The sequence below is a fragment of the Solanum tuberosum genome, unplaced genomic scaffold (assembly GCF_000226075.1).
Source record: "Solanum tuberosum cultivar DM 1-3 516 R44 unplaced genomic scaffold, SolTub_3.0 scf00276, whole genome shotgun sequence".
Taxonomy (NCBI): domain Eukaryota; kingdom Viridiplantae; phylum Streptophyta; class Magnoliopsida; order Solanales; family Solanaceae; genus Solanum; species Solanum tuberosum.
The window spans coordinates 270,283-283,312 of NW_006239203.1; the positions used below are offsets into that span (position 1 = coordinate 270,283).

General features: G+C 34.0%; 1 protein-coding gene across 1 annotated transcript; it reads left to right on the forward strand.

Annotated features, from left to right (window-relative positions):
• Positions 1–4,811: 4,811 nt before the first annotated feature.
• On the forward strand, positions 4,812–7,478 carry LOC102603557 (uncharacterized). Its single transcript, XM_006358670.2, has 7 exons — positions 4,812–4,991; positions 5,087–5,146; positions 6,055–6,117; positions 6,242–6,445; positions 6,636–6,747; positions 6,822–7,030; positions 7,175–7,478. Exons 1-7 carry the CDS (start codon positions 4,827–4,829, stop codon positions 7,262–7,264), a joined length of 903 nt encoding a protein of 300 aa, XP_006358732.2. The 5' UTR covers positions 4,812–4,826; the 3' UTR covers positions 7,265–7,478.
• Positions 7,479–13,030: the final 5,552 nt, after the last annotated feature.

A 13,030-nucleotide genomic window follows, 5' to 3' on the forward strand; every position in this document is an offset into this window, starting at 1 on the left:
CTGTTCAAAATGAAGTTCTCATTTAGATGGATAAAAACATTTCTTCTACTAAGAATGGTTTACTTGGAGAAACTGTCTTGTTTTAAAATGATTTGTATCTCAAGTGTTTTTGTTTTAAGGTTCCAGATCGTTTTGACTCTCCTTTCTTTCCTTATTATTTACACTATCTGTAATCTAGAATGCTTTCAACCTACTATTGCTAGTTTTCTCACTATTCAAATGTGAGGCAATTTTGTTGCTGGTACATATTAAAAGTTCAGTTTGTCCCTTTTATGGAGGACTGCTTCTCTGTCTGATTATTGGTCACCCAAAGAAAAACAAATATTAGGGTGCAAAAGGAGATGGAGAAAGTTTGCTTCTGGTATACACTCATTATGCATAATCTGCCCAAAAAAATATTTCTTACATTAACATCTCATTTGAAAATGAAACAGGATATTGTAAGTTCTTCCATTTTGTTTGCTTGAATCTCATATTTTGATTCTTTGTAATGTTAACTGGGAGTCTGGGATTGTATTTTCTTTATCTGTTCTTGAGATAGCTATTCTGTCTGTCTGTTCTTTGTAACTTTATGGTATCTTTAACATCCCGCATTCACATAACTGATCAAATAGAAAAAAGATCTTATCACATCTGCATAGTTTCTGCAGCCTTCTCTCCATCTGAGCCTTTCCTCTTGAGGGTGGTAAACTAGATTTCATTATGTTACCTGGTTCATTGTTCTTCGTCCTGTGGTGAAAATACTTGTGTGGCTTTGTTGATGCCTGAAGGATTTTCCAGAGGAGTAACTTGAAATCATCTAATGACGTACGATGAATAGAAACAAGAGAAAATTCAAGTGCAGAGCTGGAAATTTTGGCGGATAGTTAAAAAGAAGATGGGATGAGGGAGCAAAAAGAAAGGTGTGCTTTGGGCTCATGAGTAGAGAAAATGATTTTTTTGCTGGAAGAAGTAGGAGGGTGAACAAACTTGAAATCAGGATAATGATAATGGTCCAACTCAAGAGGGAAATCAAATAGTCAAAACTGCTGGTAACTGAGGACTGGCAACTGAACAAACAGAAATGAAGAACATATGATAAAGCAAAAGGGAAAAACAACTGAGAAGAAACAAACTACAGGAAGACTGTTTGCTTATTTCCTTTTTTTTTATTGGGATGTGTGTTGGGTTGGTGGCACAGTTATCTTTGCAATCTTGGGTAATCTCAATTAATTGAATGTTCCATCACTTTTATTAGAGATTTGTGATATATGTAAATAGACAGTTCTTAATGCAGAATTTGAATGCAAAAGCTGTTTCACTTTTGAGAGAAAAGAGAAGAGAATAGAGGACAAATCTGTCTAGAATGGAGAAATGAGAGGAGGTCAGATGGAGCTTGGAGCAGCAGTAAGAATAAGTTGAGGGAGGGGAGGGAAGATATGAAGAGAGGGGAACTCAGGGACCTCTAAAATAGCTTATTGAGGAGTAGAACAAAAAGATAAGAGGTATCAGGAAAAAGAAAGAAAAAGAGAATGGAAAAGAACTAGAAGACGAGGTGGAGGTTCTAGGTAGGTACTTCATTTCAAAATATGGTCAGGAGTCATGATAATCATGCAGGGGTTTTACCCTGTGCGCACCCAAAGGGTAGCGGCTACGGGTTTCCCTTGTCATCAAAAATAAAATAAAAATAGACAGCCTCTTTCCTTATAATCATGTCTATTAAAAATAGAAAGCCTCTTTCTTTAGGGGAAGACTAGCTACATCAAGGCAATTAGGTCAATACCTTAGCTCATTATTTATTTCTAATACCTCTAACCACTTCTCTACGAAGTGATGCTGGATAGGTAGTTCAAATATATTTAAAAGAAATATAAAATTTTATTAGTATGACATTTCTTTATTTTTATAAAAGCACTTAAGCTTGTGCATTAGGACAAGTTTACGTTAAAGCTGCAAAGCTCAAAGAGACTTCAAAAATATCCACTTGCTTTATATTTCCTGTTTGCTTCAAGAAAAGAAGTTGTCAAGTATTTTATTTTATTATGTTTCTTTTGGATTGCTTCTCCACCAAAAAATTCTCCTTGTTCTCTCCATAATTGTGAAACTGTGTCCGATGGTATCATCTCCTATATCTTATGTGCTTCTTTTACCCTGTGCATCTTCTTCCAACCCCAGTGATTTTCCAACTCTGTACAAGCATTGTCCACAGTACTCCGATCACATACCTCTCTAACTTTATCACAGGTATAACAATAGATAATATAAATATCTCACAAACAATACATAAACTTTCAAGTCTAGGTCTTTTAACTTTGTCTTGAATGTAAGTTCTCCATTGGCAGCTTTAGGAATGTCAATTTAACCAAATTATATCTCAATGTCTTTGCTAGTAACTTAGAAAAATGTTCTGTGAAAGATGATTTCTTTAGTGTACACATATCTTGGTGTTTCGTGAATTTTGTTTGTTTGTTGTTGGGAGTGCTGTCACTTTATGTTTTATTATTCTTAAACTGTCATGCTAACTAAGCACGCTCAGTTATGAAAAAAACCCATAGACTATGCATTAATATTTTTTTCTAAAATTTGTAAAGTTGCACCAAAGGTAGGATGACTATGATATGTATCGATGTCACAAACAATCTTTTTTAGAACTCATTGTTTCCATGCTGGCTGAGTGATAAAACAAACTAACAACTTCAGTGTCAACTACTTACTTCCCCACAAAACAAAAAGAAAAATGTGGAAGCAAAACTTATATGCCAACTAAGTGCCCGTTTGTATTGGCCTTTGGCTTATTTTAGCTTAAAATAAGTACTTCTAAGCACTTTTATTTTACCCAAACACTACAAAACTGCTTAAAAGCTATTTTGGCTTAAAAGCACCTAAAATAAGCCAATCCAAATAGGCTCTTAAGTAAATAACAAAATCCTTTTAGACTCTCCTAGATCCATACTATCCAAGTGTATCTTTCATTGCCATCTTATGAAAAATGATCACTACATTAATGTTTACTATCTTCATGGTGTCTCTGAATCCCTTCCTATTGGTCCTTTTAACTATTCATACTGGTGATGATAGTTTTTTAATTTCCTTGAAGCTAAACATTCCGAGAAGCGTCTCCCATATTTTTCCCCCAAATGAAAGTCAACCAGCAAAAAATAATTGAGAAATGGAAAAAGAATTAGAAGTAGTCTTTGTTGTTGTTGTTGTCATGGGTCGACTGTTAACTTGTTTAAGCATGAACAAGGAGAAGTAAGATCTGCAAATTTATTGTGTACCCTTGAAAATCCTAGCTACGCTCGTGACCCCACTCTGCTCCAGCCTTTAGCTACTCTGTTTGAACCTCTCAATCTCTCATGGAGATTTTCTGCTTGCTTATATGCTTTTACTTTTCAACTATGTATTGTGGAGATAATTTTAGGTAAATAATGAAGACTCCGTTGTTGAACTATCCCTTTTCACCAAAATGCCCGACTAATTTTCACCATTAGTAGACTTAGCCTTTTCTCTTGTAATCTGGCGTTACCATCTTTCATTTTTTCACGTGCCCATTACTTATCTACCTTCTTGTTGGGAACATATCACCAAGTTGACTCCTTTAGTCCATTGTAATCCTAATCCAAATGGCCTGATTGTTTTGTTCTTGCACATCTGAAGATTCACATCACTTGAATTTCAACCTTAGCAACGTTCGATTCCATTAGTGAGATCAATTTCTTCATAGGTAGTCTTCATCTAGGAAGGTCAACCAAATCTAAATGACATCCCATCTTTGCTTTGTGGCCTGAGCTTCTAGTTATCAAAAGCAATTTATGCCTTATTCTTTCACAAGATCTTTTGTTTTGGAAACACCTGATGTAAAGCAATTTCCAGAGTGTATTCTTTCTTGTAACTCTTGAATATACTCTTCTTATTTTTTTGAGGAAGACTGAAGGGGGCTGTGAAGTGTCAAAATCACATACCTCTAGAATGTTAAAGCTTTTAATAAGCTTTTCTATTATTTTTCAAAAGAAAAGCAGCTTTTAATATGGAAAAAAATCTCCAAAATATAAACCGTGCATCTTAGATCAAATCCTAATGACAATCAGAGTTTCTGGCTACAATCGATCTTCTAATGCCTCAATTACTCCCGTTAAATTTCTTATGTTATAGCCTCAAAATTCATAAGTTTTCAGTAGCTCCTTCCATTTCTATTATTGTTCCCTGTAGTTCCTTCCTTCGCCTCATTCTAAAAGATTTTACAAACCCTTTTATTTTTCCATTTTACAAGACCTAGAAGCCATTAATTGTGAGTTTCAACACTAAGAATTTGTGTAAGTTTCTATTTCCTTGTCTACTTGAATAGAAAGCACTAACTTTAATTTTTTAACCAAAATGAATTTTTACTTTGGCTAGGTTGTGTATGTGATAGCCATCTTTAGAAACTTTATTTGATGACGTATTAATTTTATAAGGAAAATCTCGGTATACAAGTAGTACACTAAAGAGACCTACAGAGAATAGCTAGGTTTAGGACTTACAAAAGCTGCTCGCTATAATTAACATGCTTTCAATACAATGGCATGAAGTCTCGGAAAGTCAGCAGAGTTCCTAGCTGGGTTATAGTTGAAGCAAAGGTGCATAGCTATGTGAAGCATCTAGAAACATCATTTAGGTCCTTAAAATATTAATCTGTGATGTACTGGTGAGCCCTACAGCCTAGTTAATGAGTTGTTGGTGACAACAGGTTGATATCCTATGTATGCCCCTTCTTTTGTATTCCATATTTATGTGGGATGATACATTTGTTTTTTAAAGGTAATTTGCACCAAATTGCAACTTACCTGAACTGCAACTGCAACACATTTATGGTGATTGTCACCCAGAGATCTATGCGTAAATTTGTATTATCTGAAACTTTTGATTACTTGTGTTACAGAGTTGCCTCAAGTGAAGCTGTCAATTACAGAACCCTTTCACTAAAGGATTTAGTCAAGTCTGTTATGGCTGAGGGTGGCTGGTCGGACTTGCTGGTACGTCCTGTCTCTATTTTCTATTATTTCTTGCCTGCCTACTTTCTCTTGATTCAAGTTTTGACGGAAATTAAATAGTCTTTTATCTTCATTAGTGCTCAGGAAAAGAAGGTGGACAGCATCTGGATCTTGCACTTGTTTTTGTTGGGAAAGAGGTAGGCATCTCTTAGTTTTAGGGGAAGAGTAACAATATTTTGTTGTACTTTCCTGGAATTAAATTATCCAAACACACTTTATTTAAGCCAATTGAATCATAATTTTATATGCTTCGGAGCAAGACAATGACGAGATTGTGATACACCTTCCTACAAAATTTAAGTTGCTCCACACAGATTTCATGCCGCTGAAAAGGTGGTAGAACTTGGAACCCATTCTTATTTACCCAGTAAACAAACCAAAGTGTGTTTGAAATCCATTTGTATCCTGAATAATGAGTAAAACTAGGGGTGGCAAAATCAAACCCAATCCGCAAACCCAGTCAAGTTTGGGTGGGTCAATAACCCGTCCGTTTAGCTCAATCTATGTCAACCCATTACAAGAGTGGGTTGAATTGACTCATGAGTTATCATGTCAAAATATTTTTAGAAGACATTTTCTTTTATTTGATATGTTATTTATAGCTATAATAAAGAAGAAGAAAATTTTATTTGGTACTAAAAATTTATGAAAGAACAAATAAAGCAATTAAACTTTAGCAAGGATTGGGAGGGTTGGGTTATGACCCACATTTTAGTACGTTTTAGCCTAACCTGTTTCAGTCCAAGTAGCTTTTGACCTGCACATTTATTAATTCAGTCCAATTTTTGACCCGCCTAAATTTAGCCCAACCCGCCAATTGGACACCTCTAAGTAAAACCCTTTGTGGTTGTTGTCTGTGTTAAACTCACCCCGATAGTTGAGTTGATACAAACAACTCTTACCCATTGAAGGAGAGTTGGGTAGGTGAAAATTCCACTTTAAGCTCGTAAAGTGGGACCTTGTTAACACAGGGTTTGCAAGTTTTTATTATACTTTTTGATAGTTTCTACCTTGCCTCAGCTGCTAATGTCTATATCTTGTTTAGTTGCAATCTGTGGATATTTCTAGACCCAAAAATGCCAATTCGGGGCTTGTGGACTTGCTGAAGGTAATTAGAGTTTTCCCAACTTCGGAAATCACTTCCCTGATTCAAATTTTTTGTGCTTGGTTCTTGATGTACTGCAAAAGTTCATTTTTATTATCTTAGCTGTGGTAAAAAATGTCTTGCTCAGGCCTCTGTTGCAAAGTCCAATTTTTCTTTGGCATTCCCCTACATTGATGCATCAGAGGAGAGAGAATCAGTGGAAAGCTCCTTGATTTCAGAATTTACAAACACGTGTGGGCATGGTCTTGAGGCCAGCAACATTGCTTTCTCGCAATCGTGCTCTGTAGAGGGTGGAAATTTTGAGAAACTCACTGATATCCACTCAGTTCAGGTTAATAATGGAGCAATCTCTATTCTATTAAAAAATAAGGCACCCGAAAAAGTAAAAGAAGTGACAATTTTCAGATTTTACTGCAGTGGTTATGTTCACCACAGCTACTACTTGCTTGTATGTGTATATATGGATCCTGTTTCCGTGTATACTGGACGTATTAATTCTTTTCATCCATCTTGTGTTACAGAACTATCTGCTATCAAGGATCACTAAGCAATCCAAGGGGCAGCCAAATTTGATTGTTCTCTGCGATCAAGGTCACCGTACTCTGCGAGGAGCTGAAGAACAAACCTCTGAAGGTATGATATCAATGGAGAATGTGGTTTATACCTATTTTGGTCATATATAGTTCTTAAACTTGATAAACTTGTAGGACAAGTTTTATCTCAACTACTCAGTTATGTGGAGAATCTGGGAGCCAAATACACTGCACTCTATGTGTCAGATCCTTTTAGGTCAATTCAGTTCCCCTCTCATAGGGAAGTAGAAAGGTTTCTTGCTGAAGGTACTGGAAATAAATCAGTCGATGGCTGTGATGGAGTTTGCCGAATTAAATCCTCATTTTTGGAGGGCATATTTGTGGTAAGTTGTTTGCATCTGTCCACAGTTCAAAGCTGCTTCTAGTGTTTTCTTCTGGTTGTGGTAAAATCAGATTATGTCCCTTTTTTCCCTTGCTGCTGCCTTTTGTGTTTACTGATTATATATGTTCTTTACGTACTGTTCCAGGCAATTGTCTTGCTTATAATTTTGATATCTGGCCTTTGCTGCATGATGGGAATTGATACTCCCACAAGGTTTGAGGCCCCTACAGATTAAAGCTTGTGCAAGATAAATTCATATTCTGAGTTGCTTTGATTGCAGTAATGTGAATGTATCTTTATGGTATGCATAAGCCTGTAATTTTTGTTTATTTGTCATACAACACTCGCTTGTATCAGCAGTATAGAGAGTGTTACATTCTAATAATGTTATGGCCATTCTTGATTTTTTTTTGGTTATATATTCTTCTGCACGTACTGAGTTTCGGTTACATGCCCTGGTTATTCTTCAGTCCTGATGGATGGCTATTTTACTGTGTTTAGTAGACTTATTGTTGGTAGTGAAACTGAAAGGTGAAAACCAAGAGCCCTGCAGTTTCTCTGTTGTCTCACTAAATGCTTCCCTCCCAGAATAAGGTGAAAAAGATGGGTGAGAACTGCCATTTTTTGGCAATTAACATGGCAAAATATTCAAGCTCAATCATGAGCGGAGGATCCATGCCAAAATCATTATTCGAATTTTTATATGTTGCTATTTAGGTGTATGTATATTATCTTTTTTTAAAAAAATAATAAAATTCTTTCTTATATACTTTATGGGGCGGTGTGGGTTTTTCTGCTATGCAAGTGTCGGGCGGATTTAAATAATAAAAATAAAATAAAATTCTAAATTGATGCGGAGCTTGCGGATCTAAATATAAAATAAAATTGTTGTCATGAGTTTACTTAACATTATATGTAGTTTTGCCTAAAATTATACGGTAGTTGGAACTACATGATTACACTAAAATTTACAGATTTATATCTTAGAATATCGAAGTAAAAGTTCAAAGTTTTCGATGTAAATGAGTTTGATATACAATGGACTATAAAGCTGCGAAATTTTGATAGAAAAATAAAAATGCCAATACGTCATCAATCATCATAATGCATTGATTTGTTTAATTTTTCGTATGCATTCATAAAGATGTTGAACAATAAATTTTAAAAAAATGGATAGATCTTATAAGGAAATTGGCGAAACTGAGTAATTCAAAGTCATCAGTAGTAAAGTAATATATATATTAGTTCCACTTCCAGATAGAGTTGGCATGAATTTAAATCCATATACTCCCTTAAGAAAGTAATATTTATTAAGGATTTATTGATATGTGCAACTGGTGCACAAAATAATCGGGGTTATCAAAGTTTGGGGAAGGATCGTATTGTATGTACCTCGAGTAATGTGATGTAGAAATGCTATCGTAATACAAACATTAGTAGTTATTTTCACAGTTTGAACATGTGACCTATAAGTGATACAGAAATAATGTTATTGTTGCTCTAAGGCTCTCCTTCAAATTAACATTATTGATTATGTTTAATACATTTCTCTTAGATTTGTTAAAATGAATAAATAAAAAGAAAAAGGCTTGTTTTTAGTAGGAGGCTTAAAACGGGGAATAGCATGCATTTTGTTAATGGATGATGAATGTGTTTGTAGGACAGTCTCACATACATACAATTGCTATATACACTTTGTTTCTATGTTTGTAAAAGCCAATAAGATGTCGAAAAGAGAGTAGTGGGCAGAACAGAATTGAGGCGTCGAGTGAGTGAATGCAACATGAAAGGAGGCGGGATGAAATAAACTATCCACCTTACTATATTATACTATTTAGAATAAAGTAGGTAGGTTGAAGCAAGAGCCAACACGATCCTGCAGATTTACCCACCTCCTTTTGCTAAGTTGATATTCCCAAGATGATACATTTTTATCTTTTATTTGGATAACGTTTTACCACTTTATCTCAATTCGGCACCTCTGCCACTCACACCGCCTGCATTTTATTTATACAAGATTCGACACTTTATCATCGCCACTACGTAGTTAACACCGTTACAACTTAATAATCTCAACTCAAACTCCTCCATCAATTTACGTTACTTGTTACCTGTTAGCAACATAGACGTGTGGATTTAGTTTAATTAAAATACACTAACTTAATAATTATTCAATATCTTATTCATCCCTTCAAAAGTCTTTTTTTTATCAGTTCAGAAGTCATTTTTGTTTTCATTAATATAAACACATTTAAATCCTAATACACATCTGAATATTAATATATATGCACGTTAAGATCTAAATATTAAGATATTTTCTCTAGATCTGAAAACTAATTAACATTGTTTATTTTCAATATTAGAATGTGCATATGAAATTAAATGTTATATTAAAAAAATATTATAAAAATCTCATTTTAGTTAAATAGTTTTTTTTAATATAGAAAATAATATTTTAAATATTTTTCTTGCAACAAGGTAGTAAGAACCATCTTTTAAGAATTTAACATAAGCTACATCATTAATATGACTATTCTTTACACTCAAAAGCTTTGAGAATCAAATATGATGCAATGTAAAATAGTTTATATAGTGTAGTAATACATTATTTATGAAAACATTAATTCTATTTTATAATAGATATTTGTTATTGTTATCGATAAAATAGTACTTTCTTATTTTCTAGGATTGTGCTAAATATTATACCCTGGGGATTATCAATTCAAATACTGTATTGATTAATTTATGAAAGTAAAAGGCTTTCTGTTTAAGTTAATAATAATGAGGATAAAGGAAATTCAAGTTGTAAGCATGTAATTAACATTGATTAAATAAGAAAACAACAAATGCGACTTTTATGACTTATTGTGTTGTAGTTGAATTAAGATAAGAGTCTTATTTTAAATGAGTCTCAATAGTGTTTAAGATTATGTTATAGAAGTGATTCATTCAAATTTATTTAGACCCATTAAGAGGATTATAAGGAAATAAAACAAACAAACTTAATGAGCTGAATCTGAAAAATTAAGATTCAGACCTTTAAAACAAACATATTTAATAAGATAAATCTGACTGATTAAGATTCAGATCACAATTAAGTGCAAACAAATAAAACCTTAAGCTAAAATAGACTAAAAATGGGTTATAACCATTAATCAACCCACCTCCACCCAATTCGTACTAACTTTTAATTATTTTATTTGTTCTTTAGAAATTTTTAGTATCCAATATGACTATTTTTCTTTTTAATTATGACGATATGTAACATATACAATAAAAAGGTCTGTCTTCTTTAAAATATTTTGACCAGATTTCTTATGAATCAATTTGGGCTACATATATCAACCTAATTCATTTAGGAAAAACTACATAATTAGACATACTTCATTACGATATATACTATTATTACCTATACTTTCAAGATATTACATCTCTTACCACTAATTAAGAGTTCCCTACCATATATTGAGAAATATGCACTTAAATACATGTATTTTTGCTACCAGATACACTAAAATAGGAAGAGAAACAAGTATAATTCGCACGTATCTAGGATACCAAATACATAGGAGAGTGGCGAGCGAGATGGGAGAGAGGCGAGGAAGGTGAGCGAGATTAGTTATGTATCTCATATACATGTGAATCCACTTGGATACAATGCATCTAGAACAAGTTACACCTAATTTTGACCTCTTATAACCCGAGATACATGTATCTGGATGTATCTAAACGTATCTAGACACATCAAAATCTGGTAAGACACGTAATATTGCAAACTAGAGTGTATCTAAGTAATAATCTTCTTAACAAGTGATATTTATGTAAATTCTCCAATCTTCTATGAGATTAATGAGTTGAGCTAATAAATGAATGGGTCAATAACTAGCCCAAACTTAGGTGGGTTATGTTTTCATGGTCTAGTTTTACCACCTCTAACAACATTTATGTAATACCCCGAAAATTTCTAAGCTAAGACCCGAACCATTCTTTAATTGCCTATAGAATTGATTCGGCTGATCCTTAAGTTACTCAAATGTGTAAATGTCATTTCTTTGGTGTTGGAATGGATTTGGATATGATTTAAGGTCACAAGAACCCCTAGCACAAAGTTTAGTTGAAATCTTCATTTTCGATTAAGTTTTGACATAAGATTCTACTTAGGTCAACTTCAAATGATCATATCTCCTGGCACATAATGAATTAGGTGGCCTATGAACTACCAAATTAAAGTTGTTTGAATCCTCTTTCCAACGGCACCAAGTTTGCCTCATTCGATGTTCAGAGTAAAAAGCTATGACTATTTTGCCAAAGACGGTCAAACTAGAGTTTTCTGAGTCTGTGAACGACGAACCCAACCGACGGGCTGTGGGTTGAACGAAGACCCGTCCTGTCAGGCCGTCGTTAGAGTACTAGGGATCAACTTTTGGGACCCAAATCCTACAGATCCAACCGACGGACCATAGGTGGACCTACTGATTGTCGTTTGGACCAATAAATGGACTTTTAAGCCTTAAAAACTCAATATAGAGTCCACGGATGGGATCTATGATCTGTGGGTCAAACCATGACCCATAGATGGTCCCATGGACAGTTTTTTGATAGCTTTTCAAGAGGGGTAGTTCAGTCTTTTCCCACCCTCTCTAAGCCTAACCCACAATTGTTTTTCACCTAATTAAGGTCTAAATAGTGTTACAATATTATTTTACATTCTTTAACAATTCAAAGACTTAGAGAAAGGATTCAAGAGGTTCTATCATTCTTTGAATTTCATCGATTTCACCAAGAACTCTATTTTTCCCAGGTATGTAAGGCTATCATAGTGATGGACTGAGTTCGTCCTCGCGCCCTACATCTACTTTCTATCGCTAAAGAATAATATAGGGTTAGATCCTTAGTTTTGATGATTCTTGAGATGAGTTCGTTGTTGAATTTCGAGTTGTTATTCCTAATTTCCGAGTTGCTATATATTATGTATTGAGATTCCTGAAGTTGATTATTCATGCTTATTTTTCAGCATGAACCCTATTATTTGAAGTATTCACTAAGTTCTTGATGAGAATCTTTTTAATCGAATAATTATCTTAAATTTGAATTTTCTCATAAAGTAAAAAGGAGTTTTGAGGAAAGTTTAAAGAGGCATTTTGAGTAAAGCTTAAGGGAATTATTGACTCCCAAATTTATCATTTTTACAGTGAGAAAAAGAGAAAACTTTGATTTCTAAACATGAGTTCACAGTTAATTTAGAGCAGTTGCCTCTTTTAAGAGGATAGTTGAGCAATTATCTTAAACCAAAGGAAGAGTAATATTTTTATACATGAGCAAAGGTAATGATTATTGGGAGTAGTATTGAGCACCGATATGAGGGAGAGTTGAGACAACTCACACCCCCATAAACCATGTCTTGCCAACATGGGTACTGGATCATACTTTTTAGATGAATCTTTAGAGCTTTCAGGCATAGCTTAATGAATCCACTTAGTTGAGATGTTCTATATTCCGGAATGATATAGGATAGTTCTGGCAGCGTGGACAAGACGTTCTATCATCACTTAGCTTATAGTGATGGTTGTCGGATAGAGAATCTCCCAATAGAGTTAAAGTGTTTTTTATATATCACTTATTATTGTAAAGTTCAGAGAATGAGAAAGTATTTTTGTAAAGTTTTAATGATTTCACTTCCTTATTTCTTTACATTCAGTCGAGTATATATCTATATCTATTGTAGTCCTTTCATTAAGTGTTTGTTATTCAGCTATATTACATACTCGTACATTCAATGTACTGATGTCATTCGACCTGTATCTTTTATGATGCAAATACAAGTGTTCAGGATTATCAACAGGCGATTGATATACCGTGAGTTTACGGTATTTCTAATACATCTCACTTACGAGTTGTGTGTGTCTAGGGCCTTTTTGTATTGGTTTTTATGTATTTTTATCATGTTTTTCAGGAAAAGTGTTTAGGCGCGGAAGTTTGGAGACAACTGAAGGAATTGCAG

Coding starts and splice junctions, on each gene's coding strand:
- LOC102603557 (XM_006358670.2), top strand. CDS start 4,827: ATGGTGATTGTCACCCAGAGATCTATGCGTAAATTTGTATTATCTGAA. Junction 4,992..5,086: donor GTGGCTGGTCGGACTTGCTG/GTACGTCCTGTC, acceptor TATCTTCATTAG/TGCTCAGGAAAAGAAGGTGG. Junction 7,031..7,174: donor TTTTGGAGGGCATATTTGTG/GTAAGTTGTTTG, acceptor GTACTGTTCCAG/GCAATTGTCTTGCTTATAAT.